Source organism: Sinohyriopsis cumingii, chromosome 12 (assembly GCF_028554795.1).
Source record: "Sinohyriopsis cumingii isolate HCF-2022 chromosome 12, ASM2855479v2, whole genome shotgun sequence".
NCBI classification, from domain to species: Eukaryota; Metazoa; Mollusca; class Bivalvia; order Unionida; family Unionidae; genus Sinohyriopsis; species Sinohyriopsis cumingii.
In genome coordinates, this window is record NC_142972.1 from 7799558 (window position 1) to 7822621 (window position 23064).

The 23064-nt window shown below is 34.8% G+C and overlaps 1 protein-coding gene across 8 annotated transcripts in view; it reads left to right on the top strand.

Annotated features, from left to right (window-relative positions):
• LOC149785970 (CUGBP Elav-like family member 2) overlaps positions 1-23064 on the top strand; it is a 259746-nt gene that overhangs the window by 41757 nt on the left and 194925 nt on the right. For all 8 annotated transcript variants that reach the window (XM_089976221.1, XM_089976224.1, XM_089976222.1 and 5 more), the window contains exon 2: positions 18104-18276. In XM_089976221.1, the coding sequence (XP_089832347.1) occupies positions 18108-18276 (169 nt within the window). In that variant the 5' untranslated portion in view covers positions 18104-18107. The remainder of the gene's footprint in view (positions 1-18103; positions 18277-23064) is intronic.

Consider the following 23064-nt stretch of genomic DNA (forward strand, 5'->3'; position numbering starts at 1 on the left):
ATCATTGCAGAGAGGTGGCAAATCACTAAAAGCCACTAACAAAGTCATGCAAATGCATAAAATGTTTACTTGCCTGGCATAAGCTCTTATTCAAACACCTGTTCTAGAAAATGCCTACAACATAAATTTGTTTATGTTAAAGTTTGTTTCTGGATTTTTTTGTCTGTAACTCTTTAATACTATGGATTTTGACTGCATTGTCTGAATGGCTGTTGCCACTTACTGTTATAAATTGTGACTGATGATGTTTTGTCTGGTAACTGTCTTGTCATGCGGTGTGCACCAGTAACCAGTGCAATCTTCCCATTACCTATTTATAACATCATTGTCGAAGGTATTCATAGCACGTTGCCTGGTGAGCATTCCCACTAAATTGCCTTGTTTGCTTATGTTTATGAATGGCAAAAACTTATTTCTGTTTAGGCCAAATAAAAATACCTGTGTGGTTCGGATTACATAAATTTTTTTTTAGGTAAGTTGGTTCAAACTTTTGTTGGTCTTTTTTTTTAAGGGGGTCACATGGATTAAAATGTGAGCTTAAACTAGAAAATAAGCACCATCCACATACTGAATTTAACTTCGATTGTTGTTGCATCCTTTTGTCAGCTTTTTTTCTCATGAATTTATTTTCTTTCTAAATCTCCCCCTTCCCCCCATGTTGGGTCGCAGGAAAAAAAATGGGGTTTGGATGGTAAACAAAACCATGCATACTATATTTTATTTAGCCCTGTACAAGTGAGAGTGAGAGAGGTAGAAAGAATTAACATTTTCTCAGATTTGTGTTCTCGCAAATTTGCATTTTTTCTTCCACTGTATGTGCAGGTGCAGTTGAGGGATCATTTTCTCACAAAATTGTATTCTCACAATTCTGCGTTCATATCCTCTCTCCAAAAAATTATTAAACAAATAAAAGAACTGAATTAAATGCAGCGTTTGAGACAGAATTGTCTTTAATATATTCAAAATTTAAATGTTTTTTATGATGCCAAACACAGTTTTCTCCAAGATTCACAACTCTTGTTTAGTACACATCAGTATAGGCCTGTTAGAGAGGTTCTCAACACTCGTTTAGTGCACGTTAACTCATTAACCCCTGGAAGTTTTTGTAGTTTTCACTTGAAATGTGAGTAGGAAACACATTTTGTGGGCTATTTCTGAATACATCCTAATATATCGACTTCTAAAAGATTTACCATTAACCTAATGCCTAGTTAAGTTAGAAACATCGTTTTTTATTGGCTATTTTGCTTGCACATGAGCAGAAGAGTAAAAGTTGGAGTATTTTTTTTCTTCTCTTTTTTTCTGCTTAACTCATGTAGCCTTGGAGGTTTTTGTCGTTTTCACCTGAAAAGTGAGTAGGAAAGACATTTTGGGGGCTATTTCTGAATACATCCTAATACATCGACTTTCAACAGATTTTCCATTAGCCTGATGCCTAGTTGTATTAGAAACATTGGTTTCCATTGGTTATTTTGCTTGCGCATGAGCAGAAGGGTAAAAGTTGGAGTTCTTTTTTCTTCTTTTTTATTTTTTTATTTTTTTTTTTTTTTTGCTTACTGGACCCATCATTGTCGTATGGAGACCACTCTTTATTCTAAATGCCCATCTTATCCTACTTTTTGCAAAGGTTCACCTGTCTGTGTGAAGTTCAGACCGGTCTGCCTTAGATCTGAGGCCAAAAGGTCTAAAATCCAAACACAAAATCGGATTGCGACGACAAGCGAATTTTGGGTGAAAAAAAAACCATGTCCAAAAAATTAGGTTTTTCCCTCTTTATTTTGTAGTCCAACTAGAACGTCCAGATTATTTGGTATCATTGTAGAGCTATATCTGTGCTTTTCTGTAATACCGCCCACTTTGGTGTATCTTAAATGACCTTGACGCTGCAGAACTCAGAAGTAAGATACAGCCTCATCACGCTTACAGGTGGGATTGGGGCTGAATGAGTTAATGGACCCAGCATCTTCTTATCGAGACCAGTCTTTATTCCAGAGGCCCACCTTATCCTACTTTTTGCAAAGGTTCACCTGTCTGTGTGCAATTCAAACCAGTCTGCCTTAGATCTGAGTCCAAAAAGTATAAAATCCAGACACAAAATTGAATTCCGACCACTGGCAAATTTTGGGTGGGAAAAAAAATGGGTTGAAAAAATTGTTTTTTCCCTCTTTATTTTGTAGTGTAACTAGAACGTCCATATTATTTGGTAGTTTTCAATACTCCGTATAAACAGTCACTTTGACATAAGCTTCTAACCAGTATACTAATTATGATAGCTACTTGTTTCTAAATAAAAAATCAAAGTCTCCTCAAGATGTACTAAATAATAATGACTCATTTAGTATGACCAGCACTATGTCGAGTTTGAAAATCATTTATTATTTCATTTCAAGGATCTCTTCTCAATTGCAAATGTGTAACATCGTGCTTTCTCATTAAAGTGAATGCCAGTGATAACTTTTTTTAATTAACAGCGGAGTATTTTGGTAGCATTTAGTCACGACACTCTTCTTGCAGCTGTAATAATTCTTGGGATTGTCCATAACATTTTGCTGAAAAATTTCATTTTAAAATTTATTTTACTAATATTCAGTTAAATGGATATCAGTGTTATCTCTTTAATGTTGATTTCAAATGACATAAACACAAGCTTTCAGTTTGTGGATTATTGCAGGAAATACTGAACTTGTTTACACAGGTAACAGTTATTTTCTTTCAAAATGAGAACAAATTCTGTACCATGTACAGTTGTGTATTAGTCAGCAGTGCTAATTTTTCAGTGCATAAAATATTATTATTGAATTTGCTCCAGTTAGACATAAGATATATAGATGCATCATATTTGTAAAAGTACCACCCATGTTCTGTTAAAATATAAAGGAAAATGAAACGTTTTCATATTTAGGAACATTGCATGAAAGAAACTTTTATTGATCCAGCTGTGTATACAAGTTTGCACTTTATTTTGAGTTAGAATAGGAGGGTACAACCTCATAGCGAGCAATAGAGCATGATTAGTAGTCATTCTCTGCCCTTTTGTCACAGTTGTGTTGATTTTTGCGGGATGAAACGATTCAAACCTATCTGTAGAATGCATTTTACCTGGAAAGATAGTTTGAATATACTTGTCCTCAGGCCAATGATTCTCTTCAGAGTGGCAGGAAATTGATGAGGAGTAATATTTTCAAGGGTATCTGGATACTGACAATAATTCCATTCAGAAAGATTGCAACACAGGAGTGAACCTAATCTTCACTAATGATGCCTGAATACAAATGTTTACTTTTTCACTGGTTTTAATGAATAGAGCAGGTCTCTTGGCAAAGAGGTACAAATACTTCTCTTCAAATTCAACAGAGTGAGGATAAACTGCCATTAAACACATAAAGAGGAAAACCAATATGGCACTGGTTAATCAAATTTGTAACTTAAATCCTGCAGTGAATACAATGGTTGAAAAGGGTTGTATGTTTTTGAACACGTACTGTTTATTTCCTTCATTTTTACACTTGTCTATTGGATTTATTTAGATGTACTAATGAACTAATGACAAAACTTCGACTGCAAATTAAAACTGATACACACAAAATTCTTCACTGTTGTACAGTTTACTTGGAATATTTAGGTATTGCAATGAAACTATTTGTAAATGTCACTCAAGGTACCACAATTTCCCTTAACACATTAACCCCTGCAGGTTTTTGTCATTTTCACCTGAAAATCGAGTAGGAAACACATTTTCAAAGCTATTTCTGAATAGATCCGAAAACACCAAATCCCTGGTGATCTTTAAATAACATACTGCCTAGTTGTTTTAGAAACATAGTTTTTCATTGGCTATTTGACTCATGCATGAGCAGAAGGGTAAAAGTTGGAGTTTTTCTTTTTTTTTGGTTGCTAAATGGAGCTATTATTTTTGTATCGAGACCACTCTTTATTCTAAATGCCCATTTTATCCTACTTTTTGCAAAGGCTCATCTGTCTGTTTGCAGTTCATACCAGTTTGCCTTAGATCTGAGACCAAAAAGTCTAAAATCCAAACACAAAATCAGATTCCGACCACGGGCAAATTTTGGGTAGAAAAAAGTTGGGTCCAAAAAATGAGGTTTTTTATCAGTATTTTGTAGTGCAGCTAGATATTCCAAATTATTTGCGATCATTGTAGAGCTACATCTGTCTACCTTTCTATAATACCACCCACTTTAATGTATCATGTATGACCATGACGCTACAGAGCTCGGCACTAGGCTACTACCTCCTGCACCCGTTAAGTCGTCGCTAGGGGTTAATGTGTTAAGACCATGTCTTTTATTAAAAGGTTGAAAATGTTAAGGAAATAAAAAGGAATGTGTGGATCTTGTCCCTAATAAGCAGGTATACTTTATATGTGGTGCATGCTAAGGGATGTATTTGCTGTTAATGAAAAATCGTCCCTTCAGGGCAGTAACTTTGCTTTTAGCATGTTGGTGTTGAGTATAGTGTGTGCTTGATTTTTGTTCATGATTGAGGGTTGTGGATAGAATTTTTGCATATGCTTACTTTGATAACCATTATGCCAGGCCCATTTTATAGAGACCACATCTTTCTGTGATGGTCATCATATGTGACTGTGAGAAAGCATGATGTATTGAGTGATTGTTTGTGAACTGCCAAGGTAACCGTCTAATTTTCTCCATTCTCTCCACCCTGACCGTGACAAATGGGGTATTAAAACAAATTGCTTGAGCTGTACTGTGCACCATATTTGCATAAACAGAGCATATGGTATATATTTTTATGTATATGATAAATAAATTACTGAAAATTACCAAACTTTTAATTTTTATTTTAAATTAAAAAAAATTGTAGTCTTAGCATGTAAAAAGCATTGGTTAGGTAGTGTGTGGGGAGAGGAGGTCTTAATGATGCAATTACATGTCATTGGGTTAAGTTGGTTCATTGTATAGCATAGTAACAATTTATTACACCTCCTTAAAAGATAAAGTTGTGTAAGCAAATACTTCTGTGCATGTTAATAATTTCATCATGTGAAAGCTTTCTTTTGTGTACTGTTGTTAATTTCCTGAAGTTATGTATGATAAATGGTTTCTTTAAGTTATGTAGTATTGTTGATGGGAATTGATTAAAAACATTTTGAATATGTTTCAGAATTTGATATATAAATTGCTTTTGCAGCTTTACGTTCATGAAGTCCTTACAGTTCCTAAATGTTTTCAGTCCATTGCCTTTCACTGAAAATATTAACAAGATGACTACATCATCATATGTAACAAACTGCAGAAGCTGAAAATAATTTCATTATCTTTTACCCCCTAGGAGGTGGTGAATAATTTCAAATAGTTATGATAAACTCGACCTTATCAGGATGCTAGGAGCAATGCTTCCTTGATGGCCTTGGAAGCTAAATGTTGGAGATTCAGTGGAAAGAAATTAGTATTTACAAATTCCTCTTGCAGAAATATGCATACCAGTCACCCTGAAAACTTCCCTGTACATCCCCAGCTTGATGCTTTTTAATTGATGTCCATAGTGTCTCACGCTCAGTTCATTATGTATTAGAGCAGATATTGTTGGGAGTAAACTAGGGGTAGAGGAGATATGGATATGAGTAAATGAGGGTGGAGTAGATATGGTTGGGAGTGAATTAGAGCTGAAAAGTTTTTGAATGTGAATGATGCTATATCTAAGGAATCTTCACCAGCAGATGAGTTTGCCAGTTGCAGTACAAGTTTTGAATGATTGTTGTAGACAGCGCCTTTCTGTTGTAATGTTTTTACCTGATAGCAGTAATAGATTATAGCAATTTCATTATATATTTTAACAGTTTTTTCACCCAGGGATCAGACCACACATTAGTCTTAGCAGGTCCTAATTCAGGGGTGCACAACCTGTGGCCCTCATTCCGGATCTGGATTTGCGGCCCTTGAGTGGTCTTAGAAAATGCAGTCTGGCCCTTGAGTGGTCTTAGAAAATGCAGTCTGGCCTTTGGCCGATATAGGTTGTGCACCCCTGTCCTAATTGCACATGGTCTTGGTCTGATGTCCAATATGACCACAATAGCAGTCGTTTCTCCTTGAACAGAAAGTCTTATCAACACAGGGTTTTCACCAGAAGAGTTCTTATGATGTCCATTTGGTCTTAAATGATGATTTGGCATCCACTTATAATGGCTCCATGTAAGCCATCTTGGATATCAAGTTATTACTACTACTTCTAAATGGAAAGTGGTATCTTGAAAATATGTTGTCTCTACTCCAGACCAAATGGCTGGCTATATCAACATGGGGTTTTCACCAATAGATTTATAATACCTAATTGGTCCTAAATAAGAATGGTGGCAATTGTATATCTGATATGGCTGCCATGATGATGGTCTTAAATCTTGGCACTTCTTACCTTGAATGGGAGATCATTATGATGGAGTTTTCACAAGTCTGAAATGAAAATGGTGCGACCAAGTCACATCCAATGATCCACTGACCTGCGGGAAGCTACTGGCAAGCTTTCTGAAATGTCCATGTTTGCCTAGCCTACAACTCAAACCCATGCAGACAATAGTTACAAATAATATATATTGAACACTGTTGCTATCAAAGGTAAAACATAACCTCATGGACGCTGTGCTAAGTCATGATCCGAGGCAGAATATAACTTCATTGGACTCAACTGTACTGTAAAAGTCACTATCAAAGGTAAAACATAACCTCATGGACACTGTGCTAAGTCATGATCCGAGGCAGAATATAACTTCATTGGACTCAACTGTACTGTAAAAGTCACTATCGAAGGCAAAACATATTTTCACTGGACTATGCTAATAACTTAACTGGACTCTGTGCTAAGGTCACTATCCAAGGCAAAACATAACCTCATTAAACACTATGCATAAGTCACAAACCAAAATCACAAGCTTATTTATAAGGTTGCAGCAAGCTTGTTATGTACGCTTGCGGCAGGCTTAGATTTGAAACTGCAACAAGCTTGCCTAATTGCAAGCTTCCCTATTACTAGCTTGCATGAGCTAGTAATAGGTATGCTTGTAATAGGTACGCTTGTGATTCGCAAGCTTGCGCTAGCTTGTTATGTAAGCTTGCGGCAAGCTTACAAATTACAAGCTTGTGCAAGCTTACTAATTGCAAGCTTACAAACAAAGCTGACCTAGCTAGCTTCATCAGAAGAACTGATATGGCATTCAAGTAAATTATTCTATACATGGTCACATACCTCCATTTTTCTAGCCCTTGATGTGCGATAAGTATGTAATATCAAATATTAAAATGAAAATGTTAATATATGGTGAACATTAGATAGCATGAGATCTTACTGTCACAGTGAAAGAAAAGAATGAAGTCATGAAATCATTTAATATTTAATCAGATAAAAATATAAGAGCTTATGAATCTGTGTGAGGAAACTCTTTATAAATTTGTTCTGTATGGCTTTAGAAATGATCTAATTTACTTCCATGTGGAAATCCATTTGGGGGAGGTTGGTATCAAATGGTTAGGTTCCCTCTCATCTGTCAAAATGATAAACTATATGGTGAAAACAAGAATTACATTTGAATTACTCTGAGCCACCTCTTCTAAACTGAAATGGATTACAGCAACATGTACTATATAACCAGGGGAAGAAAAAAAAACAAGTATTTACCTCTTTGGCAAAAGCATTTCATTTTCAGTTCAACATTCCAAAATCACTTATCAAGACCAAAAAATATCAGTAAGTGTTATTCAAGATCATTCTTTAATGCGCTCCTAAATTTTAGTTTTACCATCCATTTTGAAAGGGCTACAACACGTCAAACGAATGGCACTTCAGAGCTTTAAACAAAAAAACACCAAAATCTGACGGAACTGATTAGGTACCTTAAGACATTTTGAAATAAAATAACTGCCAACTTCTTTGAGAATGACAAGAATTAACTGTAACAACCTCTGAACAATTGTTGAATTTGATATGCGAGAGGAAAGAAAGACCCAAAGAATAACAGAAATTAGATTCACTAGCGTGTGTTTAATTTTATAATCTCATAGCCCTATTGTCGATAAATGACAGTACTGCATTGGTTACTGCAGTTTGGCAAGCACAGCAATAAATAATAATGATCTTCAGAGTTGTCATCTCAATCATTGGGTGAAGCAATATTAAAGTCATTTTTTGACGTATTTAAATTGTAAAAGTGAAACACAACACTACCGCCAATCTTCAGTCCCAAAAACTAGCAAAATACAACACACTCTTGAGTTTACACACCAACATGATAACTCCATGACTTCAAATTAACTCAGGATATAGGATCTGTTACAGTACATGTATTGCGTCTGCGGGCAATGAAATTGACAGAATTAACAAGCTAAATTGTGACGGTTCAACTTTGAAAAATGCGCCTAATTTTTAACGCGAGGCTACAATGGTTGTTTTGTGTTCTTGTGACTCAAATATGTTGTGTGTATATTTAGAGTTCGTAAACTAGTCCGCTGACTGTAAACAGGGGAAGTAACCGCCTTTAATGACTTGATACCGAATTAAGTCTCTGTCGCAGAAAAACACATTTCATCTTCCATGCTTTTATTTGATTTATATTTAAACAAGCAAAATTCACAATGGGATGCATCTCTCTCAAAGAAAAACAAATAGTGTATATATTTGTAAGTTTTTATTTAGTAAGTAAATAACTGACAATTATTTTTTATCTTCTGGCAGCAGATTGTCATTGAAACAAATATATGACAATTCCTTCAAAAACTTCATGCCAGAAGTTAATATTACAAAAGTTACTGAGACTATATTTGATGGTACATACATTGTTGGCAAATAGCATTTACAAGTACTTGACACCAAATATCTTGGTGCATTAAGTCAGTCTGTAAATAACTTTGCATTCAGCAATACCTGTCTTTTTTACAGGATACAAATTGGAATTCTTTATTCAGTCTTCCATTCCCTGACAAAATGACTGCATAGCTAGTTAAGTGTAAAATCACTTAAAGAATTAACTTTATGCAAAAAATAACTCCTTTGTTTCTCTAACATGTATAATATTTGTAAAAATTTGAAAACGAGAAAAAAGACATTTGTAGAAAAATAACATTTCATAATTTGTCTTGGTCAAGAAATAATTCAGTTTATTTTGAAATATATTAATAGTGTTCATAGTTAATTTAAACACAGAGAAATGTTGGAATAATATATTTTATTTATGTATCAGCTAAGTACAAGTAAGTCAAGTTCTTAGCATTATGCATCACTGAAAAATGTATATTATTTAACTCAAGTGCATTATCAGATGCTATAAAAAAAAGCTAGATTACTGGTAACATCTTTTAATTTGACTAGTTTTTTATACTGAGCATGATCTAGTTACAACATATTCTTCAACATTTCAGAAAGTACTGATCTCATGCAGAACTGCCAACTTTCAGCTTTCACGACTGATTATTGCAAGCTTGTGCAAGCTTACATAAAGTATTTTAGATTTTGCAAGCTTGCAGACTTGGAAAAATTCCTTTTGCAAGCTTGTGCAAGCTTGAACTTTAGATTTTGCAAGCTTGTAAGCTTGCAGACATGGAAAAATTCCTTTTGCAAGCTTGAACTTTAGATTTTGTAAGCTTGCTACGTCGAAAAATTCCTTTTGCAAGCTTGAACTTTAGATTTTGTAAGCTTGCATACATCGAAAAATTCCTTTTGCAAGCTTGCGCAAGCATGAACTTTAAATTCTGCAAGCATGCAGACTTAGAATAATTCCATTTGCAAGCTTGTGCGAGCACCCGTACTAGCTTGCGCAACCTCAGCATAGCTTGTCGTAAGCTTGCTGCGAGCTTGTCGTAAGCATGCATTTTGGTTTGGGAAGTCCTGATCCAAGGCATTATAAAAGGCAAAACATAATTTCAGTAGACTGTGTTAATAACTTCACATAACTTCTTTGGACACTGGGCTATAGTCACTAAGGCACAACATTCACTATCCAAGACTAAACAGAGGTGTTTCTACCCTAATAAAGGCAAGGCTAGGATGGCACAGTGCAAATATTTCAAACTGGTACTGGCTTTTTTGCCAACAAAAAGCTTCATTAACATAAAAAGTATCCCAGAACATAGTAGCAGTGGGGAATTGGCTTTTCATTTATCAGTACATTGTAATAGTGTAATTCTACCCAATTCTGAAATATTTATTTTTGCAATGAGACCTTTTTATATTGATAATGTAGCCTTTATCATAGAGGACCTAAAGAAATTTGTATATGCTGAACGAATTTGAGACATGAGCTTGAATAAAATGTGCAGAATTAGTGCCAATCCTTTGCCATATTACTCAGGGGTGATCTGATGTTGCATGTATGTTTAGAACTCCTACACAGCATTTCCGAGCTGCAGAAGATAGCAAAGTTTATCATAGAGCTGGCAATCCTCTATGAAGGCAAAGCCCTATTACTTTAATTAGCTGACAAATGTGAACAAGGCCTACAGGTAGGGAATGATTCAGTCATTCATGAATATGTCTTGTTGGAGGATTTGCTGTTATATAGATTATGTTTTAATTATATGATTATGTCATGTGATTATATGGTTATGTTCTGTGATCCTACTAAATGCTTTTCCTTGTGAATGATTTCCAATGTGCTTAAAATCTGGACCTATGAGTAATTTGTGTGCATCCTGGACCCACAGTACTGTTGACCTGCTCAGGCTGCATCATCATTGAGAAGTTTTACATTTTAATCAGGTGAAAAGCAGCAAAATCTTTGCCTTCTTGTGAATTGTTTGCATCAAGAAAGTCCATTTTTATCTTCTTTTTTTTGGAGAAAGTGTTACATTAATGATGATATAGCATTAGACCAGTATGCAACAAAATTTATAATATTATATTCATCCTAGTGATTGTGTATATGTATGTATTTATATACATGTATGTGTGTGTGTATGTGTATGTGTGTGTATATATATATATATATATATATATATATATATATATATATATATATATATACATACATACAGTTGTTTGCTGTAAAGTTCTTTGGCATGCATTGTTTCTATGTTTAATTTAAGGGAATGCTTACAGCACTGTCTGATGTTCCAAAATTTAGGGCACTTCACATTGTTTCACTTGATATTAGACAGACTGGTTTGACTTTGTGCCACTTCACATTCACTTCATATTAGGCAGACTGGTTTGGCTTTGCAGCACTTCACATTTGTTTCACTTCGTAGTCGGCAGACTGTGGTTTGGCTTTGCAGCACTTCACATTTGTTTCACTACATAGTTGGCAGACTGTGGTTTGGCTTTGCACTACTTAAGATTTGTTTCACTTTGTTTATTGGCCAGATTGTGGTTTGGATTTTCATTGCTTAACAATGAGGGAGCATTGATAGAGCATTGGGCTTGGAGCAAGGGTGACATGTTTGATACCTAGCCCAGCCCAGGTCTACTGCCTGCTGTATTGTGTCCTTTGACTTGATTCCCATTTCCTCAGCATAAAATAGCCAATAATTAGCTTAAAGTTCTGTTGAAACCCTAGTAGCCAACACCAGCATGATGAAGTTCCTGATGTATATGTTGATAACAATCTAACATGAACTTAACATATTGGACATGTAATAAAAATGGACTTTTGAAGCCATCATAATTGAACACTTCCACTCGATTCCTCATTGAGTTAGGTTTCATAAAAGTTGACTTGTTAGCCCTACTTTGATTACTGTCTGGTTTGGGGAAACTATTTCTACACTTGTCTGACTAAACTGTTCCAACTCATGAAATGGGCTGTTGTGGTTATGGTAGTCAAAAAATGGGCTGTTGTGGTTTTGGTAGTCAAGAAATGGGCTGTCATAGTTTTGGTAGTCAAGAAATGGACTGTTGTTGTTTTGGTTGTCAAAGAAATGGGCAGTTGTAGTTTTGGTTGTCAAGAAATGGGCTGTTTTGGTTATGGTAGGTGAAGCTATAGAAATTCCACTATATAAAAAAAGATGTAAAAAAAATAATTAAACTTGTGTGCCAAATTTCAAACCATGAATGTCTTCAGTAGCTCGTAACTAAATCTGCAAAAATTCAACCCTTTTATGGTCTTTTCGAGTAATAATTACAAATTCCGATAACTGCAAAAAGAATTGTTTATTTAAGAAAAGTTTATCATTATTGGGCCAATTGATTTGGAATAGGTAAAAGTAATTAAAAAATACACCTTCTTTAACTAATTTTGATTTAAAGTATAATAAAATGGCTTCATGGAGTCTGTGATTAATAAGGACTTTCATTAATTCTCCAATTTTTTTCTTATTTTTGTTCTCACATGCTGTTAACTTCATTTCCCTTTCCCTCAGTTTCTCTTTGTATGAAATTGTAAATACCTGTGCTGCAGTGCATCTACATTTACTTCAATACATTTTAATATAATAGGGGTCTCAAGGTAAAAAATCAATAAAATAGGGGTCTTAAGGAAAAAGTTCCTAAGCTCATTTCTTTGATATTACTTAGATATTCTTGGCCTGATATCCAATATGGCCACCACAAAATCATGTTATTACTATTCCAGCTGAATGGATGATAATTACAGAACTAATCTACCATGAGGCCTTTTAGCTGTTATGTATGATGTTTACAATATATACAACACGATGTGATAAATTGGGCTTGACACCAAAGAATAAAGTAATTAAGAGGAGTTATTTTATATTACTAGAACTGTTCAAATGTCGTCTTATTTCATCATTGGAGACATTGATTATGAAAAGAAGAAATGGTAGGAGCATGCCTTATGCCGCTGGGAATGTTGTTCGATATCAATCAGTGGACCATTATATGGAAAGCTTTTTTAAAAGAATTCCTTCTTTGGCTTTGTTATAATGTAATTTTTACTTCTAACAGACCTTAAATTTGGGGTACCATCAGCATCACTTTGGGGAAAGATATTGCTTTAGACAGACAGGAATGGTTTTCAGGACACTTTATACATAAAGGTGGCCTTTCAAAGAAATATTCTTTTATGTATTGTTAAAGTTTCTATATTCATTGCATCCTTGAAATCCTCTATTCTTCAATCTAGATTGGATTATTTGAAAATTTTCTGGCGTAATGACATTGTTATATTTACCCTCTTTTCTTTCTTTGCAAAACTCGGGTAAATATTTTCAAAAATAATACCATTTGTTACAGCATCAGTCACAGTGAAGCATCAGCAAAAACAATCGAGTACACTTCCCCTTCCATAACACACACACACACAACACATACCAAAAACATAGACTGTATTATAAGTGTGGATGTGAGTTACTGAGGGACCTCAGGCACATGAAGAAGTGGATGTCATCCTCACTGTACTTAGAGAAAATGGCGTGGGGGTTGTGTAACGGGGCTTTTTAATGGGTGAATAATCATTTTATAATTTTGTTGGGAATAATTGCAAGTAAAGTGCATTTTCTAATAAAGTTGTTTGCTTTTTTTATGTGCATAAATTACCTTTATTTTCAAAATACCTAACCTCTGAAACAGCATTACTTAAAAGATTTTCAAAAACCATCTCATGTACACAGGAATAGTTTACTGTGTCACTGCTTTTTGTTATTTTTGATTCACAACAAAGCAAGATTCCCCTCCCCCAATTTTTGAAGTGTTCTATTAGTACAATTTTGACATAGCTATTTCATTGCAAGAATTAGTGTTAAGTATTGGTGAAATTTCTGCTCATCCATATTTGTGGGTATTTTCTAGTAAAACAACTTGGATCCCTGGGCTAATCCCACATTATAAGCAAGTTTGTTTGTTATTAAGTGAGTGGTGTGCTTAGATCTGCAATATCCATGATGAATAAATCCTAGATGAATGAATAATCACATGATATCCAATGTTGGCTTTACAATATAAACAAAGATAACTTGCTAAAACAATTAACCATACCTCCAAAGAAGCATATTCTCACACTGTGTTTAGATTTATTGCTCTCAGAAACTGGTGACAAAAAAAAAATGGATTCAGCTGTATTATGTGTAGCTAAGAGGGTTAAGATTGTAATCACTTTGCTGTTTTTCACTGAATTGCTCTCCTGTGTATAGATTACGCTTCTCCACAACATTAAAAATAAAATTAAAGCAAGAAAGAGTTTTGTTTGTCGTTTATATTATCTTTTTAATTTCACTCGTCATAAAAATTTGGGAATCTTCGAAAAAGAAAAACTAATGCAAAAGAATAGTACGAGAGCTACTTCATCCACAATAGATCTACTTGTACGTCCTTAATTTTGTATTTATATCAAACGTGAATGACCCATTTCCAAGAAAACAAACTGGTTTCTTTAATTTGAGACTTTGCTATGCAGATTCATTATATTCCTAGTCAAGTTAATCAGCAGACCAGTCTGTAAAGGAAATGGTGCCTGATGTTAAACAAAATGGGCTTTTACAGTTTGATTTGTGGATGAAATTTTTTTAGCAGATGGGTCTTTTAACCCTTTACCTCATAGAGCATAGTGACAAAGTGCAGCGCGCTGTGAATAGAACACCTGTGACCTAGTCGACAGCATACGCATAGGTCTGCCTCTGAACTGTTAAGCAGTGTAGTGTATGTTACGTTCAACAGCAGTTTGAACCATTTTACAGTTTTGGTACACATCTATTGAATGTGGAAAAATTTAAGAGTAAAGTCCGATTGTTATAGCTGTGTAATTATTTTTCACGGAAGAATTTTTTATGTGCTTTAAAATAGAGAGAGAACTCGTTCACCGTCATGTCAGTGAGGCCACATGACCAACCATAGCTGCCATTTCCCATACTCGAAATTTAAATGTTTTTCGTCTGTGTCTTCATCACTAAGTCATCTGAATTTGATAATCAATAAAAACTAATTGCTTCCTACATAAATATCAGAGCCTTTACCCAAGTTATTGAATCTTTCATAGTTGTGATTCTAATCGTGAAAACTTTGTAAGTACGGAATGAAATCCTGCCTGTGAACTGTTAAGCAATGTAGTGCATGTTACATTTAACAGCAATTTTAACCATTTTACATTTTTGGTACACATCTATTATATGTGGAAAAATTTAAGAGTAAAGTCCGATTGTTATAGCTGTGTAATTATTTTTCATGGAAGAATTTTTTATGTGCTTCAAAATCGAGAGAGAACTCGTTCACCGTCATGCCAGTGAAGCCACGTGACCAACTGTAGCTGCCATTTCCCATACTCAAAATTTACAAGGTTTTCATCTGCGTCTACATCACTAAGTCATCTGAATTCGATAATTTATAAAAACTAATTGCTGCCTACATCAATATCAGAGCCTTTACCTAAGTCATTGAATCTTTCATAGTTGTTATTCTAATCTTGAAAACTTAATACGTACTGAATGAAATCCACAACCGCCATTTTGGAGAGTAGAGATTACGACCCAGTTACTTTAAATAGCAGATATTGACCAGTGCATACATAGCGACCACGTGATCTGATGTAATTGTCATTCGCAGAAATGAATGTAGTATCTAATGGGGGGTTTTTCCCGAAGGTGGCGCTACGAAAACCAGCTCAAAATGGCTGATGTTTACAGCAGGTGTTTACAGCAGGTGTCAAAAGGTGCTCCTATGTGAATGGAGTAAAGGTGTCAAAAGGCGCTTCCATGCGAATGGAGTAAAGGCGTCCAAAGACGTTTGCACGAGGTAAAGAGTTAAACTTCAAAACATATCTGATCAGAAAAAGGGACAAATCAACAACACTAGATATATTTGTAGAGAGGAATATGAGAGTGATGCAGTTAAGCACTTGGATTGAGCACTTCGTCATGCCCACTGCAGAATTTATGGACTTCACAATCGTTCAGCAGAGTTAGACATGTACACTAGTTAAAGTGATTGTTGAATATAAATAACTTTTTAGTATGTTTTGTATTCTGGTTCTAATTCACATGATTTTGCCCATTTTTGCTAAGCAGTTTGGTCTGCAGATCCAGGATAGTAGTAAAAACAAATGTACATTTTTAATACTTGCAGTCTCAGTGAAGTAGCGGTACTAATATTACCAGTAGTAGTAGTGCTCAGATTATGATTTTTTACCACAGAAAATTACGTGTATACCTACCTACCTCTCTTGGGGTTGGCATTTATGAGTTTGTGGTAGATTTTCCATTGTGCTGCTTTCCATAGGGTAAAGACAAAGTAGATCAGTGAATCCTGATAGATTATTGTGTACATCATAGCTATCATTGTCATCTTCATCAATATCATTAGATCAGTGAATCCTGATAGATTATTGTGTACATCATAGCTATCAGTCATCTTCATCAATATCATTAGATCAGTGAATCCTGATAGATTATTGTGTACGTCATAGCTGTCATTGTCATCTTCATCAATATCATTAGATCAGTGAATCCTGATAGATTGTGTACATCATAGCTGTCCTTGTCATCTTCATCAATATCATTATGATTACATAAATATACTTTCATGATATCATTGATGTCACTATTGATATTGACATGTACTTTTCATGGAATATTGTTTTTGCTCCTAATGGTCTTAAAAATCGTACTGCTATACACAATAGATTGTCACATTGGCAAGGGTGCAATATTTTATCAAATCAGAGATGGTTTCAACACTTGGCAGGAGAAACGAGAAAATCGTCCTATCTTGCATTTCTGGGAAACTGCTGAGCATCAGTCCCTTCGAGAGACTCTTGTTATCTTTCATATCTGCTAACTTTTTATCTAAAACTAATACAGCCACTAATCCCATGAAATCTAATATTTCTGTATTTTCCTATTATCATGCTGAGATATAAACGGTAAGAAGTGCAAGCTATGACACTTAAAGATTAAGCTTTTTTTCTTCAACATAAGGTGTGCCAAAAATACAAACAAATTAGAATGGCTTTTAACTTGATAAATTCAAATGATGCTAATTAAACAAAAAGTTACAAAACTTGGAAGCTAAGATTTAACCAGATGGCGTCATTCAAAGGGTTCTTGAATTCATAGTCCAGGATAAACCTTATATAGAACATACCTATTGCCAAATTAAATATCAACAAATATTTTCATGGAATTAAAGCACAAATGTGTAAGCTAAGGATTGTTCTCAGTGTTGTAATGGCATCATGGATGTTCTTAGCCTTGTTCATCAAGATGTTTGTTTTGTGACAGATATTATAACAACATAATGGAATATCAAAGATGAAAATATCCCAATTTCAATCTTTTTTACACTCCCACCAATAGTTTAATTATATCAGTTGATTGCCTATCTTGATTTATGATGAATTATTATTCTGAAACTGCCAAAGACAAGTGATGGTGAGAAAAATCATTGCGAGTCAGAACTATCCTTTGGAGAGAAGTTACAATTATGCATTTACCACATAAAAGGCAGATGACGCTAAACAATTTTTTACCAAAATTTCTGTTTGCACATTGTTGTCATCTATCAATATTGAACTCAGCCATGTTCCCTGTGATAGAATTTCCTGATTTTCCATGCATATGTTCAGGAATTCAAATTTAGTGTACTACATTGCCCATAGTTCTAAAAGATGGCTACGAAAACTGTGAGGTAGTGTGATCCACAAACCCGATAACACCATCCACTCAATCTCGGTACATCCACCAAACCCCTTTGACTAAGAAGTAATGAGTCATCTGCAACCTTCAGTGTGATAATCGTGGAAGACTATAGTGAGAAAATCGCTAAGTTTTGAAACGAGAGTGAAAGAACACTTGTCCACCAACAGAGAATCCCCGAAGGTAGTTGGTGAACATTGCAAAGAATCAGGTCATACTGTTTCTTGGGATAACATAAGAGTACATGGAGGAGGAGAGAACAATAACCATGAGGAGGAAAATAGGAAAAACTATTGAAATCATGGACGGGGAGCCAGTGTTGAACAATGATTCTGAAGTGGAACTTCCACTGTTGTACGGAAGGGTTTTGTCACATGGTCATCATTTAGTTGATCATCCAGATTTAAGGAGTGTCAAAATATATATTTAAGCTTGTCTGACGAGTCCATCTTTCCCCCATTTCTCGTTACAGGTAGCTTATCATACCTTTTTAAATTTGATTTTCAATTTCTTGTTACAGGTATCTTATGATAAATATTAAATTTGATTTCAATTTGTTGCAGAGCTATGAATTCACCACCACAGTCAACAGAACCCGATCCTGATTCCATAAAAATGTTTGTCGGGCAGATTCCGCGTAATATGGATGAGAATGATTTAAGGAAAATGTTTGAAGAATTTGGGCATGTCTATCAGCTCAATATTTTACGAGACAAAGTCTCAGGGCAGAGTAAAGGTGAGCATAATAAAAGAAATCACTAAAATGATTAGACTGTTGATTTGTTTTCATCCACATTTTTGTTTCTTTTGTAAGGAAAAACATTTGTCATGTCAAAACCTTGGCAGATTTCATCAATTTACAAATTATTGGATTGACGTGCATGATAACTTGTAAAGCATCTACATGATTCAGGTAGCACACTACAGTTTCATATTTTGCACTGGGGTAGAACTTTAAAAAAAAAAGAATTTCCCTGGGTTTCCTTGCTGATTATACTAGATATTTAAAAAAGACTTTGTATATCTTAGGTATTGTTCAAAGAACCTTAAATTCTCTTTATTTTAATGTATGATTGATTGGTGTAATATGGGTTAATGAGATTACAGTTTGTCCTTAGTCCAGAAGTGCACCTTACAAAAAAACTGCTATCTTCACTTGGTCATTTTTCATTTCCTGGACTTCAGAGGTTAATTGTAAAAAAAGAGCCAATATATTTTTTTTAAAATACATTTTTTATATTTGGTAGTTTATTGATTGCACTTTCAGAAGCTGATATTGTCTAGTCTTGCCAAATTAATTTTACCTATTTAAATAGCTGCTAAAGAAAGTATATTTTTGACTAATTCATCTTGGTTTTTTGAGCACAAGGGGACAGTCATTTTAGTTGGCTGTGTGCTGAGATTATGTACAATTTCCAGAAGTACAGTATTGAGAAATGTTGGTCACATTGCATCAGAGTAGCACAGAGGTATGCCAACATTCTCTCCACTGTGCATGTTTCAAATGCAAACAACTTCACCTTGCATCACTTTTCTCAAAAGTACATAATAACTGGTGAGTGCCCCCTCAGTCTTGCAAAGCCTCTAGATGATTCTGTCTTGTAAAGCATCTAGATAATTCATTTTTGTAAAGTCTAGATTTATGGTGGCGCTCACCAGTTATTATGTACTTTTGAGAGAGTGACTTACGTAAGGTGAAGTTGTTTGCATTTAAAACATGCACAGTGGAGAGAATGTTGGCATACCTCTATGCAACATTAATGTAATGTGGATGATATTTATATGGATATTGTACTTTTGGAAATTGTACATGATCTAAGCACACTGCTAACTAAAATGACTGCTCCTTTGTGCTAAAATATCAGCCTGAATTAGTCTAAAGTACACTGTCCATAGCAGCTATTAAAATAGGGAAAATGAATTTTTCCAGACTAGAAAATACCAGCTTCTGAAAGTGCAATGAATGAATTACCAAATATATAAAATATAAAAAAAAAGTTATCGGCTTTATGTTACACAATTTACCTCTGAAGTTCAGGGAGTGAAAATGACCAAGTGGAGCTAGCACTTTTTTGAAAGGTGCACATCTGGAGTAAGGCCAAGAAGTATACTCTATAACCCATATTACACCCATCAATCATACACCAAAATAAAAAAGGGATTTAGCTTCTCTTGGGTCGATGGTTCTTCCCGGGGTTTTCCAGGGTTCTTCCTCCACCAATTATACTGGCCACCATGTAAAACCTATCTTGTGCTGAAAAATGGTGTTAATCCCAACAACAACAACAACAACAAAAACTCCACAGTTTGTAACCAAACGTATAATGTGAGATCCAGTGATCAGTGATTTCCACTATTTGGTATAGATTTTCATCAACCCAGTTTTAGCATGCAAATGGACAGAAATTACAATCATTGAACAAATTTACGTTTTTTAAAATAATAAAATATGAACATCATCTCATCAAATCAGTCCTTTCACAGTAACTTGTTGCCATTCACAAGTGGTTTTAGGCATTCTTAGGGTATCATTACTGGATTATATTGATGGCAGCCCTGTTACTGGATTATATTGATGGCAGCCCTGTTGATATTAGCACTTAGGAGATAATGTACTATTATTGGATCCAGGTTTCCTCTAGATTCAGCCTGTATTTTCATCATAGTGGAAAATATAGCAATATTAGTACAAGGCTACAGAGTCATCCCAGAAGTTTAAATTGTTTCCTGACTACCAGAGGATTCAGATTACTGCCTGAAATGCTCAAGACTGGTATTGTCTGGGTCTAATGTTGATTTAATGTCAGTAAGATTCTCCAAAAAAACTAAATACATCGTATCATCACACCCTTTTTAACTCTAATTTGCAGACACTTTTGTTGTTATCATTACTATCATCACTCTTTACTAATGACAGTAGCGTCCAAATATGAATATCACTTGTTAGCATTATAGACAGTGACATCATTGATCCCAGGCATTATGAATTACAATGGCAGTTAGTGACTGGTTTACATTCATGTTTTCAAAGGATTAAATCAAGGTCAGTGGTGCTGTATCAGTTTTTGCGTGGTGGTTGTTCATAACAGTGTTTAATCCATATTTTGCCTACCAGTCATGTTTGCATGTTGCGTTCCACAAATGGTCACGTTATTATTATTATTGATATTATTATTATTCAATGAAGATTTTTATTTTTATTGAGAACAATAAAATATTTGTTATTGCAGTAGGTTTTTTTGATGTGCTTGAGATCTTTCATGTGATTTCTGAATCAGGAACATTATTTTGACTAGACTTGAAAAAAGAAATGCTAAAAGCAGAGAGATTATGTTCCCCTATAATCAGGGTTCCCACGCTACTGGGAAATTGGGGAAAAAGTCGGGGAAAATGATAATTTTTTCACCAACCATGAAAAGTCCTTGAATTTTGCAAATATTGACAAAAGTCAGGATAAACCTGGGAATTTTTCTCCCCAGCGTGACGCATGAAACAATTATGTAATTGAGTTGTAACTGAACTGATTGTGAGTTTAATTTATTGATTTCTAACCAGCATATTAGGAGGTTGAAGTATGGATCATTTGGGTGCTTGCCATAAATATATTTGTTGAGACAATCCAAATGCTCAGTGGATTAGAGTCATCTAGTAGACTTTTTGTTTCACAGACAGCTTGCTATCCATATTTTTTTATATTATGGATATAAAAACCAGTCTAGCATCACAAGCGGCCAGCAGGGTGGCGTTAAAGCATATCCCCTTAGTGGATGGGCTAGCAAACTTAAATGTTAAATCGAGTTATACCTGCATGAAATCGATATGAAAATTATTTATTTTATTAGAAATTGCGAGAGTATTACAATGATTGTCTTTAATCTGCTGAAAGACGATGAAACTAATGCGTTGATGAAATTTTGAGCTGGTACTAGTGATTTCGATAGCATGTCGCACGAGCACACATAATCTCACAACCGTCATTTTTAAATATTGTTGAAAAACATATTAAATGAAAGCTGTTAACTGGTTGTAATAAAAATACAAAAATGAAAGAGCACAAAATTCTCTCTATTTATTTCGAGACCAACTTCAGAGTTTTGTTGTATCACATGATTACCACATTGACATGTGCTCTCACATAGGGAGCATACGAAGTAGGTAACCAGACTACTCTGCATGACGAATCAGACTGGCCCAGTTTCTTGTAGTTGTTCTCGAAATAAATATGTTGAGAATTATGTTCTTTCTGGTTTTTACAAAAGGTATCAGACTTTCATTTAATACAATTGAAATTTTATACAACAACATTAAAAAGGAGTTTGTTGTTGATATCACATGCCTGTTGGACTTCAGATGTCGATGCTTGAGATTTGTGAAGTAATGTGACTATTAACGCAAATGGCGAGTACTGGGTCTGGTTTCATCTATGCTGAGTTTTGTCTAGTCTGTCACTGGATTAAAGACATAATGATATAATAATTTTCCTATTGATTTCATGCAGGTACAAGTCAATATAACCTAGCTTAAATTTGCTAGGCCTGCTGATAAGCTATCTTACGGTGGCGGTAGATTCCAAATTTGATATGTAATTGCTCTGAACCCACACTCCATCCAAAATGTCCAAATGTGAAAAATGGGGTTGGAATAATTGGTGGAAATCCGGATAATTTTTTTTTTGACTCTCAGAGCTGAACCTTGGTGCGAAATTATTACACAGTGACATGTAGCTTGAAGCATTGGTTTCAGATCTTAAATGGAATGCAGGAAAAATGGGAAATTGTCGTCCCTTTTATTATATATTAAGAAACGATAATAGCCCATGTATCAATACAGGTTTGGGGACTGGTTTATTGAACTACAAGAAGATAAGTTGATTTTACAGAAAATTCAGTCCTTGTTTATACAACAATATATAATTTTGATGATCTTTTGTCAAAATTTAAATCAATCCTTTTGTAAATATCTTTAAATGATGGAATTTTTAACCAAATCATCTTAAGAAGTTTAGGTTGGTTGAAAAATCTTGTTTGAGATTTTATTGGCACACATAATTTCAGGGTTAAACTTTTTTCGTTACGAGATAAGATTCTAAAACTTTGCATTTATTGTTTTATTTTTTCCTACTGTGATAGGAAATGTTTCCTTTGTATAACATGCACACATATTGCTCTAGAATTCTTTGGAATTAAAGGTTTGAAAGGAAACAAAATAATGTATGCTTATTATGTTGTTGTTGTTGTTGTTGTGGGGTTTAACGCCATTTTGCAGCACATGATAGGCTATACATGGCGGCCAGTATTAATGGTGGAGGAAGAACCAGAGAAAACCCCGGAAAGAACCACCAACCCACGAGAAGCTACTGGCAAGCTTTCTTACATACCCGCACTGGCTGAATCTTAGACTCGAACCGCCGCAGACAGAGGTGAGATGGCAGTGATCTGTAACGAAGAGCGCTTTAGACCACTCGGCCACTCGGGACCCCCTCATTATGTTGTTTCCATGTAGCAACATAATGCAGGTCAGCACA